Below are 22,576 nucleotides of genomic sequence, written 5' to 3' on the forward strand. Positions count from 1 at the left end.
CAGCCCTGACCTGCAGGGAGAAATCACAAAGCAGAGGATCCTTCAGGGCAGTTCAGTTCTTGGTTATTTTTTTGTTTGTCAAAATGGTGCCAGCTGTGGTAGTGAATTGCATGTTCTGGAACAGCAGTATAACTCTGCTTCCAGCCGGTGATCCAGACAGAGATCAGTTCATAGCCTGAGTTATTCAAAATGGAATAGACCTTTGTGCTATGAAATCAGTTTGCAGCAAGTCTCCAGCCACTGGGAGTTGAACTGACTACCAAATTTATCTCACCCAGGCTTAATGAACAGTCATCAGGTAGTAATGATCCTACCAATCTTGATTTAAATGTAAGTTATAGCAGGGGCTGGATTCCATATCCCTAGAGTAATTTCTTGTGCCATCCAAACCTCATCAAAGTGTCTTGGTGAAAATGATTTAAGCTAACATGTTGTACTGCATGTTGGCAAGCAGCTAAGGGAACCCGTGTATCAGTTACTGTGGCTCAGTGGTAATGTGTTAACTCACAGTAACTTCATTGTGTGCCTCAGTCCTGTGTTTTATTCAGACACATACATAACTCTAGGCTTTTTTTTTTTTTTTTTTAATATTAGGGTAACACTAGCAAGGGTGTGTCCATCAGTGCCACCTTTATTGGGTAAACTCTAGATTTTTATTTTTTTGTTGAGAGATATTTAAACACTTGTCATGATAATGAAGAAAAAAACCAAACAAACTAAAATTATATAAACTCATATCTGATCCTCTGTGAAAAAATAACAGAGAGGCCACAGCAACTCCAGAGCTGGCTCAGCCAAGCAATGTCACATAAAGCTCTCTAATTTTTTATTTGGATCATGTCTGTATGTAGGTCACAATGACTTAAAAGAGAAGGCACTGACCAGACAAAAACAAATCTTTCCAAAAAATACCACTGTTTTAGGAGAAGGATTCTTTCTCAAACAGAAGACTGAAAGGATTTTACTGTTCACTGCTATTTCAGTTAGTTGTGATTCCAGTTACCAGCGACTGAGCACAGGGGGACCTGCAGTGGTTGTGTTCTCAGCTTGCCTGTCTCCTGCTTGTAAGCTTATCCAGTGCATAGCAGCAAGATGCTATGAAGCTAGTTCTAGCCATTTCTCTTTCTGACTTTGTGTTCTGTGATGACCTGATATAAATCAATTCTAGCTTGATCATCCTTCCTCAGGAATAAAGAAGAGATGTGAAATGTCTCACTGCAGCTCCCCATACTGGTATACGTTTCTGCTTTCCTTCAGTCCCTAATCACAGCGTCTGGACAAAAACCTCTCCTGCTGCTTCCACCCTTGTGAACATCACTCAGTGGCCAATAGCCACCCTAGTGATTCTGTGCTTCTCTGCAAGAATTGCTCCTTTATGCAGGAACCTACATAGTCCATACATCTTTTCTGAGCAAACTACTTTCCAGCTTTGAGGAGCCTGAAGCAGGGGGGAAAGAAGACCTTCTATCTAGCCCTCTGGTCAGCCTTTGTGCAAGCACGAGAATAGCAGCATGTAACAATAATCTAATAAGCATTTCTTCTAGGAGAGGAAGCTGGAGGCTGTGATGCAGCTGTGAAGAGTTAGGGCACAGAAGGTCTAAATGCCTCTGGCGAAAGTGCTCTTAGTGACACTTGGGTTACAAATAGTAATGCTGTGTGGCATCAGTGCAGATAAAAAAAAAAAAAGCCACAAAACCAAGGTATAAACTGGGCCTAAGAGTACAAATCACTTGCAGAAAAGCTGTATAGAAATGCAGGTTGATGTTTTTGAAAACAAAAGTGGAAACCAATAGATTCCCCTTGACTTTAAAATCTGTATTATGCACCCAGAATTTGTATCACAGTCCATGCATGTGTGATTAGCAAAATTTAATATTTTTTTTATGCCAGTCCCTAGAGATAGCAATAACTTTAAGGCATTGTGCAGCAGTGGAGGTGTATTTTTATAGTGAATCATCTTTTCACAAAGATTAGGACTTTTGAGACAAACATGCTCTCAGAGGATGATGTTCCTCTGCAGAAAAACATTTTTTTATTTTGAATGAGAGTGGTCTTTTTGATACTTTTTAAAGATTTCCAGTATTTTATTTTTTTAATTTCCTGCAGTGTTTTCAAAAGACTGTGTTGATTTTATCTTACCAAATTGCTGTTATAAAGCCATTATTTAATTACTACATTTTCTAGTAAGCTAAGAGTTTTGGTAAGCTAACTGTGTCAAAGTTCATTTGCATAGTAGTAAACAAAAAAAAAAAATCAAGGTGATTGACACTATTTTGAATTCTTAGTAAAGGAATTAACTTTATAAGTGGTTTAAAACATTTGAAAATTTTTTTCCAGGTTTGTGCCAAGTATAGCTTTTGAGAGATGGGGCAAAGAAGCGGAATCTGTTTCAGGCTTGAATTTTCCTACTATGTTGTGGGTTTCATTTGTGGACAAAGGACATTTTTTGTTTGGCTCAGCAGCCAAGGTGGAAATGGTTATATTGTCATAGACTCATAATTTATATTGGAAGGGACCTCCAGAGGTCCTCTAGTCTGACCCCGCCACTCAAAATATGTCTAGTTAAAGGCATGATGCCTTAAAGTTTAGATGGTCAGGGCCATCTCTACTTGAGTCTTGACCAGTGCCAAGGATAGAGATTCCACATCCTCTCTGGGCTACCTGTTCCAGTATTTCACCAGCCTCATGGTTTAAAAAAAAAAAAGGTGCTAATAGAATTTCTCAAATTCTCAGCTGTGTCTGTTCTTCCTCCTCTTATCACCATGCCTCTGAGAAGTGTCTGACTCCTTTTTCTCTCTTTCTTCCAGTGAAGTAGTTATAGAATGCAATAAGGTCTCCCCGCTTTGTCTTAATTTCTTCAAGCCAAAGAGACCCAGTTCTTTCAGCCTCTCCTCATACATCGTACCCTTAAGCACTAGTATTTCCACAGGTGGCAAGAGGAAAGCTAGGCATAAAAATGTAAGAAAACCAGAGATTTAATCCTCTAAGTATAGCTTTAGTTGCTGTTACTTATGAAGTGTTTTATTGCCAATTCCAGTATCACTCAGTGGGAGATGTGCTCCCATTTTGTATTAGCTCTATTTTTCCATACGTTAGCCTCCTTTCCCATCTTCTTTTCTCTGTTTCAGCATTCTTGTTTCTCCCCTATCCCATCTGCCAAAATGAAAATCATGAAGTAGTTAATATCAGTATGTAAAGCATCACAGACTTGCATGAGCCTAACAATCAAAGGAGATGAATAGAGCAGGATAAATGATACTTACTTTTCTTCAAACAATTGTCTCAGTCTGTCTGTTTTACAGGCTCCAGAATACAGCAGGATAGTGGTTTATATCCAGCATACCCTTGAAGACTGTCCCATAATCACAACAGAAACTCAAAAATCATAAGAGAAGGTGAGAGCTAATTTTCAGATGTGCTAAGCAGTAGTGGACCCACAGACATCACTCTCTGACCTTGAGAAGAATACTTGCTCAATTCCTCTGGCCTTTGCAGCATATTATTTGTAAAGGATATTGACAGCTTCAAGAGAAAAGTGTTCTAGAACTGTAAAGAACTAGTAATTAATAATCACAAAGGGCTGAAGAAGTTTATATTTCAATACTCGGAGACAGACCTTGCAGTTCAAACCAATATCAGAATGTCTTCATCACACTTCTCTGCATTAGCAAGTTGAGAGGGATTTTTATGATGAAGCCTGATCTCGCTGTCATCCTGTCTTTGCGTGCAGGAGTCATTATCGTGGCTTATTCTGCATGAAGAATTCTGCATTCTACCAAGAAGCAAAATGAAAAAAACAAGGACAATGAAAGCAAAAGGCAGCCCACCTTGAACCAAGGCAACATTGTGTTGCAAGGCAGACCTTAGCAACCTGAAGCCAAACAGAGCCCCTTGTGTTAACAGAGAGTAAACTCAAGCAAAGATCATTGTGGCTTGTTTACAGAATCTTATCAGGTGCTGCTAGCAAAAAAAAGAGCTTTGAAAGTGGGTGGAAGACTTGCTGTTAAACAAGTGCACTGTAGCGTTTTCAATCAATGTATTTAATAATCTGCCTATATCTCGAATTTTGTAAATACAACAAAAATTCCAGTATCATGCAGGAAGAGCTTAAGTATTTTGGTTTCTTTAAATCTCCTGTCTTTTAGGATACAAGCTGCAACTAGCCTTATTAAGGCACAGATTTTGGCACAGAAGTCCATCTGTAGCACCCTTGAACGTTTCTTCAGCTAAGAAGCAGAATTAAAGCTTTATCACTAGATGGCAGTATGGCTTATGACACTGATGTCTCTACCTGATTTTCAGTCTGCTCTCAAACACCACGCCTACTCTGGAGAAACATTCACAGAAATTCAGACTGGTTTTAAAACTACCTCAGCATCCTTACCAGGGGAGTCACAAGGATAATCCTGGGCACTAGAATCGTGCATTAATGGTGGATGCAGCTGTTTTTTAAACTTTGTGCAAATTTTGTCAAAGCATTTTCTGTCTGAGGAACCAGAGTATTGGGAAGTTGGCATGCTGTCCAGTCACTGAACTAAACATCCAAATTTTTAAGCATACTGAGAATGATAAGTGATCTGTATATGTTACCGAAACTGAGCCATTCAAAAAATGCAAATTTAGGTTAAAAATGAAGTTTAAAAAAAAATAAACAATTGTCACTGTTTAGGTTTTTTTTCCCCTGCTGCTTCCCTGTCATTTCAGAGGGGAACAGCTGTTGTTTGGTACTATGAAGTAAAGAAACTTCCAAGTGGAAGTTCAGATTTTGAAGTGTTTTCCAGATTTTCCTTCTGATTCTGGAAGGAAGCTTTAAGAGAAATATGGCTTATTCCAGGGTTTAAGATAAAATCACAGCTGTTAACAACATAGTCTCATATTCCCAGTTTTACATCACTGTTGTTTGATTAATAATGGCAAATTTATTGCTGACCAACTCAAGAATAAATAAAACTGTTGAATAGGGACACTACAGGCTAGACGTAATAGAAGCAGTTAATAGAGCAAGCAGATGCAAAGATTTGCTTGTTTTGGAGATGGTGAAGAAATGGCATGTGAGATGTATATATCTTCTCTACTACAAAAGTATATATATTTCTCCTGTTAAATGTATCTAAGGAAATATACACAATTGCAGATTGTTGTAAAATATGCAGTGAGATGTTACTGTGAATCATACACTTCAAAGCATAGCCGAAGCCCGAAAAAGTACTTATATGCAAAGAAAACTGGCTTTTCTTGTATTTCAAGAAAAGCAATGCATCCTTCTCTGCTTCACGCATTTTCAAACTCTTTCTGTTCTTGCACAAATAACCTGCATCGGTCTTTTCAGTGTGGCACATTATAAACACTGCACTAGCATAAAAAAAATTCATTCAAAGGTTAGTTTCCCATGTCTGCCTTTGAGATTCTTTAAGACAAAATCCTTGTTTGCTTGGCTTACCGCGGTGGCAAATAGCTTATCACCATCACCAGACAGCTGTCTGTTCCATCTAACTCTTCCCTTTAGGTGAGCTGCAGGAGAAGAGAATAGAGGAAAATCTTGACAGAGTGAAGGAGATGGGAGGGAACTAGTAAACATGATTTTAAAATATAAGAAAAAGACAACTGCAAACCAGATGTGCCTTCAAAAAAAAAAAAGTAGTATCTACATTTAATGTTCCCTTTAACACAGATTCAGGAACTGCAGCTGAAGGAATCCTTTGGAATAGCAGAATTTAACTGTGCATGGGGTTTATGTGCACAAATAAAGCAGCAGGCTTTACAAGTGCAATAGATAGAGGTTAATACACTTCATAAAAATTGGTGGAGGTACAGGGCAATGTGCGGGACAAACCATCGTATCTAAAAGATGGAGGGGTGACTACTGATTTAATAGACAGCAGTGGATCAGGATTTCTAGCTATTAATCACATCTCATATGACCGGGAGCAAACTACATAATCTGTATTTAAAATACAGTACTATTGCTTTAATGATGAAGGGCTGGGGAGCAGCAGTCCGGAAAGCAGGATGCATAATAAAGTATGCTGTGTTTATTCCATGCATACTGAACTCTGAGTAACCCTTGCAGTAGAAGGAGTTCCCCTGGCAGCCCAAGTGGGGAATTTGGCCTTTCTTTAGCTCTGCAGCTCTGTGTATTTGCTTCAGTAACCATTGATGATCCAGATACAGAGATGTTGACATTACAGAAGTAAAGATGTATGAAAATAGGGAAGTTGTGAAGTTGCAGTATCTTAAGAAGAAAAAAATAATATATTTTTTTTTAATGTCTTCCATGTTGGAAATAAGAAAATGTTGTGTTGGCATTTTCAGTAAAACAGTCTGTTTCAAAATCAAAATATGTATTTTAATTTATTGGAATGACCTAGGAAGTTTTCTTTTGAGCCATACAAAACACATATCTATTTCTAAATGGGAATTGTCTTACTGAAGCTGAAAGTTAACCTCTTGCTCAGCCCCCATCGCTAGCCTGCATTTTTCATCATATGTATGATGGAGTAAATTCTGCAATATATTAAAGAAAATGCTCTGAGTATCCCAAACTAGAGGGACAAGGTGAAGGGTATAGGAGTGCTACCAAGGTACAGTTATTAAAAGGCACTTGTATATAATGTTTGTTTTCAAATCCATTAATGCATTTCAGATGTTTTAAAAATGTGTTTGTTTTAAAGCAAAGAAAAAATAAATATTTGTGGGTTTTCCCCAATATTAACTGTGATTTAAAAAAAAATCTAGAGCAGCATGGTATGTAAAAATGTTATTCCCACAAAAATATAAACTTTTTTATATGTAAGCTATGTATAAGCTTGCATGTTGAACAGAGATAATGTAATTCAGCATCTACACTGCAAGTTAGAAATATTTTCTAAGGAGGCAGCTTTAGTTATACATTTGATAAAACTGGGTTGGCCATGGATATGGGAGCAAATTAGACTAGACATAGTGCTGGGGTTATTTGAGACCCTTACAGGTCTCTCTGGATTGCTGTCACTCTCAGCACGTTGATTCCTTAAAATAAAGGAAAAACAAGGAAAAGACAGAAATTCTTAATGTTTTTGTTCTTCCTTGAAACAGTACTTAAAACTAATGAGTTTTTCTTTAAACACTATAAGGCAGAAACAGAGACGAGTGGAAAAATCATATGTCCCTGTGCTTCAAAATGTGGTGTTTTTTTTTTTTTTAAACGACTCCTTACCAATGTGAAGAAGTCTTTTGTATTAGATAAATATGACACAAAGTTCTACAAAATCCTGAACGCCTTCAATTCCTGTTAGATTCTCAATTAATACAACAAAATATTTTGCCTTGCAAGACTAAATAGTAGTCTTTTATTAAGTAGATAATGTTTGTTGTTAAAAGTCCATCATTTCCTTCCTTATTATCCATAGGCTACACGCTAGCAGCCTATGCTTAATAAGCCAATAATGTAAGTAAAATTGAGAAAGGCAATTAATTTGTTTATAATTTCCTTTTTTTAAAGAACTTTCCATTTTCAATGTCTCTTATATTATATCTCTGTAGATTTTGAAAACCTCTCTCTTCCGTATATTAGATAACATTTAAAAACTGATTTATAACATGATTTGTTTGGGAGGAAACAGAGCAGCTCTTAGAAGAATTCCAACAGAAAAACAAGTTAAAACATGGTGTTGCGTATTGTTCTTTATTGACTTCAGTAAACTTAGTTAAAGGCAAGCTCTGCGCAGAGTTTCTCCAAGAAAGCCTAAATCAACATCGCATACACTAAACCATCAGTTGCTTAGTTTCTTAGGTGGAGCAAAACATTCTGTGATTATTACAGTGGAATGAGTGCTGCCTGCTAGAATGCAAATGTAGGGTGCTGCAGAAGGGGTATGTGAGAAGTAGGAATAACTGTAAAATATGCAAGTCAGTTCTGTGCATATGAAAATGCAAGCTCTAGGACTGGTTTCAGCAAGCTGTCCAGCTATCATGAGAGGCCTGCTGCCACCAGAGTCCATGCACAACTCCAGTTTATGCTGTAGAAGCAGGATAAGTTCCTGAAACACTGCATCTTGCCTTCATCCCATGTTCATCCTGCTGCCTTCTAAGCCTAATTTGAATAAATTACCCTACAAATTTTGTACGTAGCTATAGCTGTAGAGAGGAGGCTTCCAGAGCATGATACCTTCCAAATACATTGTGGCTAAGAAAGAATTTGACTTTTTTTTTTTTTTCTTGGTAGTGGTGCTGGTGTGTGGTGGTGACATCCTATTGCATTCGTTTACCCTCCCTGCTATCAATTCCCACTAATTTTAAATGCAGGTACAGTGCACATTCATTTTATATTGGTACATAGCTTTCCCCCCCTTTTGGTGATGACTGAGGATTGCTTAGAAGACCACAGCCATGTGACGGAAGTCTCCAAATTAGACTAGGTTACGATGAAGATAAGCTCCCATTTGGAGCTATGTTGTCCTGATGTGTCAGCAAGTACAATCATGTAGATACTATCAGGTAAATAAAAACTTTACAACATATCACATGAACTATGTAGATAAAGGGGAGATGACTGTTGATTCTTATCTTTAGGGTTGTCAGTTACTAACTTTATTAGAACTTCAGTTACTTTCTGTTAGGGACTTCTAGTATAAATATATGGAACAAAGAAATACAGAGGTAGTATGTTTAACTCAGTCTGCTTTTACCAGAACACTCTGCAGATAAGGTTGAATTATATCTTTCATTTTAGCAACTTTTTAAAAATTGTCCGTATTAGGCTAAAACCATTGAGGTTCAAAATGTTCCATAGTGGCTCTTAATCCAAAGATGGTATTTCAAAGAAATCTTAACAGTCTTGTGTGAGCCAAATTGACAGTAGCCAAAATTAGTTTTACTGTGCATTTTCAGATTACATGAGTCAAAACTGGCACAACAAAAATCTTCAAGTCTTCTGTTGTAGTCATTACTAAAACTTTAAAATCAAGACAGCTTCCTATTTCTGCTATCAGTCCCCATTACCATTGAATTGGATGCAATTGGTAACATTTAGTATAAGATAACTAATTAAGGGAAAGAATCCTGAAGAAAGAAAAGAACAATTAGATTCACAAGAAGCTGCTGGTATCAATCTTACTGTAAAACCAAAACATTTTAGTATGTCTGTTAATGATCTTAGTTTAAAAGGTGGGGAGTATACCAATGAAACTTGTTGTTGAGCTGGAAAATGTTATAAGTCCCTGCCACCTCTGTTCCAAAAAGTAATCTGAAATTTGAGTAAGTGAAGAGGAATACTTGGATGATAAGAGGAAGAAAAAGTCTGTTATTTCAGAAGTGTCTAACGGAGTTTGGCATAGTTTAGGCCAATTTATTTACTCTAGCAAAAAAAGAGGATGTAACTGTTCTCTAAAGGACTTTGGGGTAAACTCAGAGAAAGAAGTTCTACTTAAAAGAATGGGCAATGCTGGCACAAATACAATCAGGCTTAGAATAACCATGCATTAATTTAAACTAGAAATTAAAAGAAGATTTTTACATACCAGGGAGTAAACTGCCTGCTGTGGTAACAAAAACCAAGAAATTGTATAGACTGCTATCAATTCTAGAAGATGATAACAGAGATGTTCCTTCCAGTTCTTTGTTTTGGTGCTTCTTAGTCCAGGAGTGCTGATTTGATTTACTTGGGTGTTGGAGTCTGAAGAGACAACAGGAAATAACGAGTTCAGAGAATTTGTACTGAGCCTTCAGCTTGCAGAAAATTTGTTCAGTGAACCTGAACTAGGCACACATCACTAGCACAATTAGCATAAGCGTATTTCTGCTTTCCTCTCCAGAGCTTTGTTTACAATTATCAGTTTGGACTTCTTTATTCTTTTAATGTAGATCATAAAGTATAACTGAGACCATGATTACAGTGAGCATTTTTCAGTGGCATGGGCACCTTGTGCGGATGGATATTCCACCAGCTGCTTGTTCCCTTCTCCATGCCAATACTTGCATTATGCCAGTACAGCTGTTTGTGTGATCATGTGAAGAACTGGATCAGAGCACTGATCCAGCTGAAAAATACCTTTTTATTTTATCTTTGGAATTTTTAATTCAAATCAGGCCCTTGCTCTGGTTGCTACGCTACTGCGTAAATGGTTGTGCCAGCACGAAGTAGGAGGTGGCTCAAGGACACCTAGGAATCACTTGAACAATTTAAGCAGCACTGTCATATCCTTAGGCTGCTCTAATCGCTCTCTGGTTTGCAGTCACCACGAGGCCAATGGAAGGGCTACATGTTGTTGATGATGATGGTGCCATTCATCTTCCTCTCCTCTCTCTTGTACCTCCTGTTGTACTAGCAGGGCCTGACCATGGAATTGAGACAGTTCAGAGAACCAAACCACCTGAAAACTAAGCACTTTTTTTTCTTTTTTTTTTCTTTTTTCTTTTTTTTCTTCTTTTTTCTTTTTTTCTTTTTTTTTCCTTCTTTTTTCTTCTTTTTTCTTTTTTTTTTTTTTCCTTAGGTTTAGTTTTCTGTGGGTTTACTTGCCCAAGCCAGATCTCAGCAGTTCCACTGATGCAGCACTTGGAGATTTAGAACACCAGTCAGGGGCAGCAGAACCAAACGCTTCTTACAGAAGCTATGCCAGCTTGTACAGCTTGAAATGAATCACTTCATTATCTTGCTCTTCAGAAACTACCTTTCTGGAGATTCAAACAGACTAAAGGTTTTCCTGATAAGAGTGTTTTGGCAGGAAATAATCAAGTTTCCTTTTAGGGAGTCCCAAAAATACTGGATTTTTGGAAGATCTGTGCCTTCCTCCCCTGCAAATGTTTCTATCCCCGAGCTTCTGGTAGGATCCTTTCTTTCCTGTTTTTGTTAGGCAGAACCTACCCATCAGAATGTCATGTCTGGGGCAAGGCCAGTGTACTGTGTCACCTGTAGAAGTCCTGTAGAGCTGGCTGGTGCATTTCTGTTAAATATTTGGACTCTGTACAAGCATTAGCTTTTCAATAATTCAGCTGCATCTTGTTGGTAATTACTTTCTACTGCTTATGGGTTTAGAATAGTAACGCCTAGTACTATTCTAAATGGGTACTTAATAAGGCAACATTATAATAGGACTCCCATGGAATTACACATTACATTAACACCAAATGAGTTCATTCTGAATTCATTATGAATGATTACTCTGAATACCAAAGGAATTAATAATCATTAGGCATTTACTATGGAAAGTTGCTGAATAATTACCAGATACAGCTGTTTTAAGAATTTACAAGCTTTCCTGATCAAGTTTCATTCTGAAAGAATCATTAAGTGTAACTTTCCTTTCACTGGAGAGTTCCTACTTTTATTTTGCATCTGTACTCCTTGTTCAATTGCATTCCAGTTCTAAAAGCACTTCAAAGATAGTCACTTAGCCTAGTTCATTCACTAATGGAATTACTTTCCTTATCTCCATTTTGTCTTTGAGTGTATCTCAGTTGGCTTTATACAACACATCTGAAAGGTTAATAAACTTTAAAGCATGCTGGGAGACATTCAAGGGCAGGGTGATTCCAACATGACAAAAAGAATGCAAAAGTGTTATATTTATGACTTTGTGGCAAGTAAATTCTGAAGGTAAAGATATCGAAGGCCTTTGATTTGGTTCCTGAAAGTTCCCTCTGTTCCTACCAGCATTTGAAGACTCAGCTGTTTTGCATATCAGAGGTAGCTGACTTGGGAGAAAGAGGGAATTAACTGCTCGCTTTAGATGAACTTTTCCCTTGGGTATAAGCTTCCACTAGAGTTTTACTTCTTTGACACGCTAACTTTTATTCATGCTGTTTACAACACCACACAGTTGCAACTCACTTCATCCTGATAAATTCAAATACGGTGTTGAGCTTTTCTGTATAACTTCTCATTGTAACTAGTAGTTTGATTCCTGCCCATAGTCCTGACAATATATATTCAAATATGAGATTTACTATGTGTTGATGTTTGTCATCAAAAATCAGTGACTGAGGTTTCGAAGTTCAGTAAGCACAACTGTGTATGTATGTTTTGGGGTTCTTTTGGTTTCTTTTCCCACTCAGACAAATTCAGTGTAAAAAGCCAGTACACCTTAGACCTCATAAAATAAGGTTATGCCATTTCCTTGCATTCTGTCGGCAAACAGTGCTGCTCCATCTAAGCATGCACACCCTTATTTGTGTTTCTCTGTGACAGCTGAATCCACTCAGTGGGTTTCACAAATGCCAATATCTGCTGCAAATAGCCTTTGCACATAAAGTTAGATTCAATAAATTGTGTTAAAGTGTTAGTTCAACTGTAGATGATTACCACTGAATTCAGGGGAGCCAGCATTTGGCCTCTGATCTGTAATGTTTAATTAAAGCTGTATGAAGCAGTCCTGTGTCTTGCTGATTGCCAAGATCGCAATACAAATGTGTTTGTGTTTAAGCAAAGGTGAATACTGTACAATATGTCAGTGATGCCATAAAGCAATGCTTAGGAAATCATCTTCATTTAGAACTGTGTCCCAAAATAAAACATATGAAGATAATCGCTTGTATAAATACTGATATATTTTTATATATTATGTAAAGATAAATGATACATTTAACATGACTCTTACTGAGATGATTATAACCAGCTTGGGGGATTTTTTTTTTTTTTTTTACAGTTAGAGAATGAAGGGATGGGCAATTCGTCTTGGAGATTCAGCTGTGGCACGGGGCCAGCTGCAAACGCTGGCATGCTCTAACTGAAGTCAGGGGTTTACATGGGTGAGGTGGGGGCTCGGTGTAGGACATGCTGCCTGGCATACGGGCCCTGACAGTTGGCCACCAGATGGCAGACAGTCTCCTATAGAATAATGATATTTTCTTTTGACCTACATAAAGAACAGCTGCATCTTTCTCTATTGAAAATAATAGATGGTGCCAAGTACACTGAAGATAATGGCCACTTTCTGAAAGCTGTTTTCAGCTTTTACACCTGAAGCTTTTTATTCTTTTGCGTTTCTCTGTTCCAATTCTCACCTTGTGCCAGGGAAATATCTTTTATTTTTCCACTGACCTCAGTTATAGCTGTTAATTCAGTTGGGTTTGAACTGACTTCTGTTAAGCAAAAGTATAACATAACCAAGGGTGTATGCAGCAGTGTGCAGGCCCTACATTGTAGTAGTTGGAATGGATTAAATACAAGTAATGTATTTAAAATACATGTATACATAGACGTAGATAATTTTGTTTTAATTGATTCTTTTTTTAACTGGATAATTCTGGAGTTCTCTGCACCATTTAGTTCAATGACCAGCCCACCAAGGATGAAGCACTGCTGTAGAGGTATGCAAAAGCAACACCACATGCTCACAGCTCTGAAGAGGCAGAAAAATCACAAATATTGTAAATGCGAAGTGTAAGGTCATTAGATGGATACTGGTTTTAGCTGAAACCAGCTGAAGAGATAGGGACTTGAATGACTAACCTTAGCAAATGTGCAAGTGGTAACTTCAGTAAAGTCAGAGGGCCTCCATTCCTTTATTCTTGGAGTAAACATTGTCCTGACTCAGTATTTGGAAGACTTCTTAATGAAATTCTTCATTCTCTAATACACTATCAAATTTAATTATATTTTATAACAAAAAAGGCAGGAATGAAAATAAGGATTTATGTCAGAATAAGTGAGCAGAAACATGGGTGCAAATTCACAATGCACATTAAAAACTCCTCTGCACAGACAGGTACAGATGATGGCACATTTGCTCAAAACTTGTTCTAAACTGATTTGGATCCTGAGCAGCCAGGCAGAGCAAGCAGAATTATTAACACTGTGTAGCTTTACCTTTATTGTTTGGATTGATGTTTGTAACCTGCACTGGAACGCTCATGTACAGCGTAGTGTACAACTCCTTGGAGGTGAATAAACTCATACTTAGTGTGTGGCAAGAGTGACCCACCCAGTCAAATAGTTATTCTTTGGTAATTTACTGTACTACACGCTAGCTCTGTGCCCACCACATTCCCACTGCAGGCAGGCTCTAAGTATTGTATAGTTGTGTAGATGTCAGCATTTTTATATCGCATCACAAGCAAACTATCAATATAATTTGATCTTTAGAGAGAGAGAGAGAACATAAAAGCTCAAGTACTGTTCATATAATCTGATTATCTTTTTCCTGTTTCACAGAACTGTGGTATTTTTCTTATCCAGTTTGATCTATCTTCCAAGGTCCAAGTGGTGTTACTACACCAGTGGTATTGTCCTCCAATAAGTTTTATGTAAACAGAAAAGTTTATGGCTTGAGTTCGTTTACCTTCTTCACAGGGTTGTACGTGTCTGTCTGGAACACTGAGAGCCTAGTGCAAGACAGAGGCCGTCAGTGCTTGGCTAACCTGAGGACAGTCTCACTCTCTCCAGTCACCCACTCTCCAAAAGCACAGCTGGGGCTGGACACTGGTTATCTTTCAGTATACACAGAGCTACATGGAGACAGCAGGAATCTTAACTAGGGACTTGCTCAGCCAGTTGTGCTAAGCAGCTCTAAAGATTCTCACAGCCCATCAGTGGAGCAAGTGTAAAATTCCCTGGGTGACTGAAAGTAAATGGTTGCTCAGAGCTCTCATTGTTTGCTTCTAACAGCTGGTTTATTATAAGAAAGTTTAAATTAATGTGCCATCCTCTGGACACTGGGTTAATGCCTGGACTTAGGATTTCTTACTGGCTGCATCATCCATTCACTATATCATAAACTCTGATAGGTCACTTTTTTTCAGTGTTTGAGCTTTCTCATGTATGAAATAGGCCTGATGATACTTTCCTCTAAATGGTATTTTTGAATCTGTGTATGACTGAAATTACTAGGGGTTTTGCCTCTATTAATGGCATAGAGTTTACACTGCTGTAACTTAACTGGTGTCTACTTAGCTTTACCAGAGCAATAAGAACTGAGGCTTCTATGTATGTGCAACCACTTCATTGTTTTCCATGCTAATGCTGTTTTTCTTTATATAGATGGGCCTAAGCATCTGGGTCCAGCTGATAAAGAAAGTTTCCTTTTCAGTTGTCTGCTCCTGCACAATTGATCATTGAGTTCAGCAATCTTGGGATTAAGCTGAAGGAGCTTTGATTAAAAAACTAAGTGTCAAATATGGTTGCAGGACAGTCAGAATCATTTTACAGACACTTTTAAATCAAAAGTGTAAAGGCAACACTGGTGGTGAAACAAGCTTCTCTGTTCCTTTTCTGAATCTTATGTATTTGTAATTGATACAGGAACCACCAGTTTCATACTTTTCTCCCACAGTCCTGTGTTTTGAATGCTAATCACAGGGGACAGAAAATGTTCACAGAGGGAAGGTATATGGCTCTCCTTCTATTTCAAGTATGGAGACATACTTTTAATTGCATGCAGACAGCAGATGGTATGGCTTTTGTGGCATCATGAACTCCAGCACAATATAGTCAGCCACTGCACAGCATGGTACAATTTAAAGCAGAGTAAATATGGGGAGAGTGAAGGGTTAGGGGTGGGAAGGCAGTAATTCCTAGGACATTTGTTCTATTTTTTTTACAAATTGACCATGATTTTGTTATGCTTCATTCTTGTTCACTTTCTGCATCTGTTCTAGCAAACTGCTTTCCTGCCAGGAACGTACACCCAAACAAATAGCTTTAAAAGGACGTTTGTCAACTTCAAAAATCACATCTCCATTTGAAAGTTTTATGTTTTCTTTCACAAGAAGATGTAAGATTTTGAAGTTACTTTCTCTCAGACTTCAGAAGGGGAAACAGGTAAAAAAAACCCCAGAAATAATATAAATTCCCAACTAATAAACATGAGGCAAGCTCTTTTCCAGTCCACAGGTATAATCTGTCACAAAACTGATTCGGAATTTTCTAAAGCTTTTTCTGGTCAGAAAATTCTTTTCCATTAGAAGTCCCCTTCTCACTTGACTCAGACTTTTCACCCATCAGTCAGTGTGTTATTCTGGAATCCCTGTCATTTTTCTCCTGTAAGGAAAAGTTTTGAAACTGCAAAAATTTTCCTAAGACAGGAAGTATTTACCTATAAAAACCTCATATGCCCTGTGTATTCTGTAATTGGTTTAAAGGCTGTATAACTTACGGACAGCAGAGGCTTTGCATAAAAGAAAGCAGCTTAGTAAGTAAAATAAAAAATTAATAAAAATTAGAGAGGATTTTTTTCATTGAGTTGCAACTTACCCTGACAAGTAATATGCCATTAAATATATATGTATATATAGCAAATATATTTGAGTTTAATAAAACCTTAAACCCCCCCAACAGTTACGAATTTAAGGGGTTATTGTACACACTGGTATCCTGTGACAAAATAGTTGGGTACAGGCTGTCCTATTTCTAGCTTCTTTTGACTTTAATGCTGGTAATCTACATCCAGTCCCAAATCTGTGAGGCTACATCAAGACACAGCCAGTATGTGACCATAGGAGAGAGGACCCATAGGACGCAAGATTCACTAAGAGGCACCATTCTGTCTCAACTCAGTAGAACAGCTTGCAAACTACACTACATAACACTCTCCAACATGCAGGATTTAGAGCACAGCCTGAGGGAGTGTACCACTAACTGTGTGAATTGAGAGACAATGTTACCGGTAATAAAACTGCTAGAGGTAGCAATGCTTTGAATGTGTATAGTTTTACAGTAATGATATATCATGATTTATGATATTTAATATTTTACTGAAGTTTCATCCTGTTACTGAAGTTTGTCTTGTTTTCTGACAGAGTGGAGTATGGATAAGTCTATTAATTAGACACACAGAAATGGTTATACAGAATACATTAATTTGAAAGTATACCAAAGAGAACAGTGGTAAAGTTTAGTGGACCTTTGTTTTCCATGTTTCTAACCACCCAGCCTATGTTCCTGTTCTTCTGATCAGTTTCTGGACTCTAAATAGACATGTTCTTGCGTTAGCATGTGGGATTAAATTAATTGCATTTAAAAATGGAACCCACTTTGCATATAGCAAAACTTGTTGAATGCTGTTACATATTTCTCCAGACTTTTATGAAACTGAGGAAAAAAATAGATTTTCTATTCTTTCCAAAATTTATTACTTTAATTAAATAAAATAAAATTCTAATCTATGACACCATTTTCACATAAATCCTAGGAACGTTTTTGTTCGGATTAAAAATTGTTGGTCTGTATCCTCAGCCAGCGGAGCAATGCCAATACACAGCAGCTGGGAATTTCCTACCCTGCTATCTGTGTGTGGCAGTGGATTCATTAGGCATAGGACATCTCCTGTATGCGTTCTAAATTACCCAGCAGACTCCCTGACTTTTAACATATGGTTATCTTACATAAATCAGAGCTCTGCTTTTTCAAAATAAGTATATTTTTTTGTACTTTGTGGGAATACTTGCTAAGCAATACAAAGCACTATTTGTCTCTTGATATTAAATAAGGTATGGGAACATGGTGCCAGGGACTAATCTAATGTACTTTACATCCAAGTAGTGTAAAATATTTCATAATTCTTTTTTCTGTGTGGAGATAAGGTAAGACATGTGCAGGTGCAGTAATTTACCAAGAACCTTGTCATTGCCCATATCCTACCAGAATTACTTAGGAATCTGTGCAGCTTGTTTCTTATTTTCATATTTTAACTAGTACAGGGTATGCTTCCAAATAAAGCAAGGCTGTGATCTCGGGACACTGCTTTGAAGCCGTTTTGTCCCTGTTTCATTAGAACATATTTTACCATTATGCCATCCTAAATGCAAAATCAGTGGACTCTTGAAAGTAAAAATATATCATTTTGTTTAAATATGCACTAAAATGAAAACCAAGCTTTTGTCCTTGATTTCTGCTGATCTCCAGATTATTGTCAAGAATGTATAACCTTGAATTATAACCTTGATTTTCATACAGGTCAATGGCACCCATGCTAGTGACTCACATAGATCATAAAAGTATATTTCCAGGGGGTGTGGGCTGAACAGCTTGGGCTGGTTTATAAAAAAGAGGGCCTCAAGCCATCTGCACTTGCCCATTCTTCTTTGTTCCAGCTGCTATTCTGCTCCACCAGCCACATCACCAGGGCAACATGGCATTTACAGGCAAATACGAATTCGAAGGTGATGAGAACTATGATGACTTTGTGAAGAAGATTGGTAAGTATGTCTTGGGGTGTAAGTCTTAAAGGTTACAAATTAGTTAAAAAATTCATTTTAAAAAAAAGGGTTTTTTACTGAAATGTGCTGAGATCAACAGGGGCTAAGACTGGTAGGAGTGCTCTGCACGTCAGCAAGGAGATTCCGTTTTCATTCCTTTAAGAAGCACTGTCAGCCACAGGGAAATAGTCCTGTTCTACAGAAGTAGTATTCTTTTCTGGCAGCAGAATGAAGGGTCAAGATGTTTGCAGTATGATGATTGTGAAGGTCACTTTTTCCGTCCTTAGTATTCATTGGTGGGAGTATAAATTTAGTATGAAAATGCTTGTCAAAATCTTACACAGGACCAGGTTTCTGTGAATGCTTTCAGAAGACTGTGCAAACCTGTTTCAGAGATTACCCGGTAAAAGCTCTTAGAGAGCTTTTCTTGCTATGATCATAAGTTCAGTGCTTGTGTTCATTTATTTAAAAAGCAATAGCAAATAGTAAATAGGTATATACAGCTATATAGCAAAGGCACAAGTTCATACACCTTAAATTCCATGCATCTGCATGTGTAGTTTAAGTAGAAGGAAATATTTGTATGTATTTTGTATCTATACATTTATTCAGTGTGTTGTTTCTCAGGGAAAAGAACGCAAGACCAAAACAGTATTTTAGCAAATGCACTGATGCACCTGTATCTTCCTGTATACCAGTAATTTAAACTCAGAGCTTTGATACTGCTGTAAAAAAAAAAAGAAAAAAACAACAAATCGGATGCTCAGACATCAATGTCCGAGAACAAACATACCATTAGCATGCTTCAATTCAAATACAGCTGGTAGGCTATAAGATTCAATAAACTGTATGTTTCTGTTAAGGTCTCCCCAGTGACAAGATTGAAATGGGAAGGAATTGCAAAATAGTCACTGAGGTAGTGCAGAATGGAAATGACTTCACCTGGACACAGCATTTCCCAGGAGGCCACACCACGACCAACACATTCACAATTGGCAAGGAAGCAGACATGGAGACAATGGGTGGTAAAAAGTTCAAGGTAAATTAATTTAGCTCTCAAGTTCTACACTGTCTCAGTTGTTTTTTTAATTTAGGGTGAAAATCAAATCTGTCTTAGGGACATCTTCCTTAATTTTTTTCATCTGTCATAGCTTAGAAACATATAATTATTTACGAATTTCTTGATGCCCCTAGCAAAATATCTAAATCTGATTTTAAAGAGAGCTAGAGCTTCAAAACTGTATGTACTAATAAAGAACAAGGGTAGAGTGTCAAGCATCTACTGGTGTCACAGCTCAAGCAAACATAATGCTCATTAAAACTCTAAAGAGCTGGTTGGCAGCTGTGTCATTGTCCAGCACCATACAGCAACTGCAGCACACTCTGAGGGGAGTGCTGTGGTCCCTAGTTCTGCCCATGCCTGTCAGCAGTGCTCACCTTTTGAAGTCACCTGAGCCTGAGTCTTAAACAAAAGACTGTGTAAAGTGAAGGGGAAAAAAAAAAGATCTCTGTATCCTCCTTCCTGTTGGAAGTACAGAGCAACTTCCAACTTAAGTAAACTCTAGTGAGATGGAAGATTACACAATATTGATCTGCTCCTCTCATGGACAAAATATGGATACAAAACCTGCTGTAAAATGGTTGCTTTACTTACCTTATTCATTTCTCATCTATTTAAAGGGATAAGACAGTTTGGGACAGCTAAACTCTGCATTTGTGAGGTGTCCAGAACCCTACAATAGATTACTGGATAAACGCTTTATACATATTGAAAAGACAGGAAAACCAGCAATTGCATCAGGGAGCTGTGACAAACTGAGAATAGCAATAGCATTGCATGATTTCCAAAATGCTTTTTTAGTCATACCTTTCTGAGAGGAAAAAACCCTTGTCTTTGGCTTTGAGAAATCATTGTGAAACCTAACAGATAGAGTAAGACACAATTTAACTCGGTCAGTTTATTGCAAACTTAACCATTTTGAAATATTACAAATTCCATTCTCTTCTCTTTGGCCCTGGGCACTTCAGCAGTCCAAAGCCTATTAAGGAGCCAAAGATGGAGGCAGGTAAATGACCCTCAGCAGAGAAACCACTGCCTTTTAGTATAGTGTCGCTAAACAATATATAAACTAGTAAGATGGTTTCCTGGTATCTGGTAAAAACTGTCCACTCATCTCTTCATTTTGCAAATTACTTTTTTCTCCTCTAAATGACTGGCTCATCTGTCTTTATTACTAAAAGCATAGGCAAGACTGACTAGTTATACAGACAAGACTGATTTTGTGATGGAACTACATAACTAGTTTTGGCAGTCAGCTGAGCTGCTGTAGTATTTGTGATCTTCATAGTAGCATCCTGACATACTTCTTCCATACAGAAGCAGCTTTTACAGCTGTTGGTACATATTATAGTATGAAGGTGTGACTGCAGACTGTGCAGTCATGTTCACCTATACTTAAAATAAGCAAGATGAATTCTAGTGTAGTTAGAGGTATGGAACCCAGATCTAGGGTAAAGATTCATGTCACTTGTCCACAGAGACTTTTGTGCTGCTTGCAGGCAGGTTATTTAGTACTGAGAATACTACTTCAAAATTAACTGATACAATCATGCCTTTTACTTCACTGTCAAAACAAGAGAACCAAGTAAAACCTTAAGGACTAAATGAGAACCATAGTCTGTAGTCAGGTCATTTTTAGAGCTATGAATGTTGTGTAGATATGGAACTTGCATATATTGTTAGATGAACATTTTTCTATTTAAATTGTGAACACTTAAGAACTAAAGCTCAAGGATTTTAGTCTTGTTCATGAAGCTGCGTGTGTAATACACAACTACTACTTTTTTTTAAAAGTAAAAACTTTAAGCATCAGGTGTACAGATGTTTACAGTGTATCTGATAATATAAATGCCAGTAGCCCCAGGGAACATTAAACCTTTCTCTATTACAGGCAACTGTCAAAATGGAAGATGGGAAAATAGTAGCTGATTTTCCCAACTATCATCATACTGCAGAGCTTTGTGGAGGAAAGTTAGTGGAGGTGAGTTCTCAAATATCCAGGTTAGTTTATAAAAACCAACCAACCAACCAAAAAAAACCCCACAAGAGCAAAATTCTGAGTTTAGAAAAAATCTTTATCCAAAAGTAAAGCAAAATTATTCAATAACTTTCTCCTTCACTCTAAATAATCTTCTACAATTTTGTGCAGGTTTAATCCAAAATTTGAATGAACAAACTTTTCATCATGTATTTTTGATAAACTTGAAATGTAGATCTTGCATCTTAGGCACAGACACACAGTTTTATAGCTGTAAGACTGGAATGTTGAACTGCTATGTCTTCAACTGTATTCACTGTGCCTATGCCTCAAGAATAGAAAATAATATATATAAAACTTTTCACCTACTACTTAACTTTATAGAAACACGTATTAACTTTGTTTCATTCTTAGAAAACTATTGAGCTGCAACTCCTTACAGAACTCTATTTCCTTAGTCATACCAAAGGAAAAAAAAACCAAAACAAAACACAAGAGGTTGGATTTCAAGCAGTATCCTAGTTTATCAACAAAATGGCAACATACCTTTGGAAGATTACTGAAACTACAGTACTTGTAGTAAAACTTGTAAAACAGATAGGATGGTCAAACATCATGATTTCTGATTCTCAAAAGTTGTCCTGAATTGACTTACGTCTGTGTCAGTTATGTATGTCTGAGTGCGTCTTCAACAGAGACTAACCAGAAGTAAGTTACTCTGTGAATCAAGAAAGGACACTTACCCTCCCTAAAAGTAATAGTGTCAATCATTTATTGCTTTTGGAGAACAATTATCTCACTTGTCTAAAACCCTAATAACTTGGAGTTGGTGAAGCCACAGCTAACAGGATACATTTAAGTTATCCCTAACCCCCTGTTTAGAAGTTGTGCTTTTTGTGTAAGCATATTTTTGCACTGTGTATTTCAGACTTGACAAGGACATTCAGCTTATTTTCTAGATATGTCTTCTACCAAAGGGTAAATGTTGCTTCAGTAAAGGACACATTCTGTAAGCCAGTCAGGAGGTCTTTTCATTTGTGACACTGAAGCTCTAATTACACTGTTCAACCAAAGTTTTGTTTTTTTCTTTATTCCAGATTTCTACTACTTCTGGTGTAGTCTACAAAAGGACCAGCAAAAGGATCGCTTAAGGCAGTAAAGACAGTCTCTTCCAGTGCACTGAAAAACAAACAACAATACAAATAAATAAAATAGTGCTCATTGTCTTTCTCTCTTTCTTTGTATTACAAACACGAAGAATTGTTTTTCAGAGTAATGTTTTCCTCAACATTAATGCTTAACCCCATTCCTAAAGATCTGACAAATACTCAGAAGATGCAACAAAGCATTTAATGATGCTGTCCAGTCTAAGTATTTCAGGATATGCTACATACTTGGCATATTCAATTATTGTCTACTATCTACTTAAT

The 22,576-nt window shown here is 37.3% G+C and overlaps 1 protein-coding gene across 1 annotated transcript in view; it reads left to right on the plus strand.

Moving 5' to 3' along the window:
- The window catches only part of FABP6 (fatty acid binding protein 6, ileal), a 44,357-nt gene extending 22,004 nt beyond the window's left edge, over window positions 1-22,353 (plus strand). Inside the window, exons 2-5 of the mRNA XM_010579108.1 lie at window positions 18,004-18,108; window positions 18,972-19,147; window positions 21,060-21,149; window positions 22,244-22,353. Of these exons, the coding sequence (XP_010577410.1) occupies window positions 18,004-18,108; window positions 18,972-19,147; window positions 21,060-21,149; window positions 22,244-22,297 (425 nt within the window). The 3' untranslated portion in view covers window positions 22,298-22,353. The remainder of the gene's footprint in view (window positions 1-18,003; window positions 18,109-18,971; window positions 19,148-21,059; window positions 21,150-22,243) is intronic.
- Window positions 22,354-22,576: the final 223 nt, after the last annotated feature.

Source organism: Haliaeetus leucocephalus, unplaced genomic scaffold (genome assembly GCF_000737465.1).
Source record: "Haliaeetus leucocephalus isolate CR32 unplaced genomic scaffold, Haliaeetus_leucocephalus-4.0 Scaffold656, whole genome shotgun sequence".
Classification (NCBI taxonomy): domain Eukaryota; kingdom Metazoa; phylum Chordata; class Aves; order Accipitriformes; family Accipitridae; genus Haliaeetus; species Haliaeetus leucocephalus.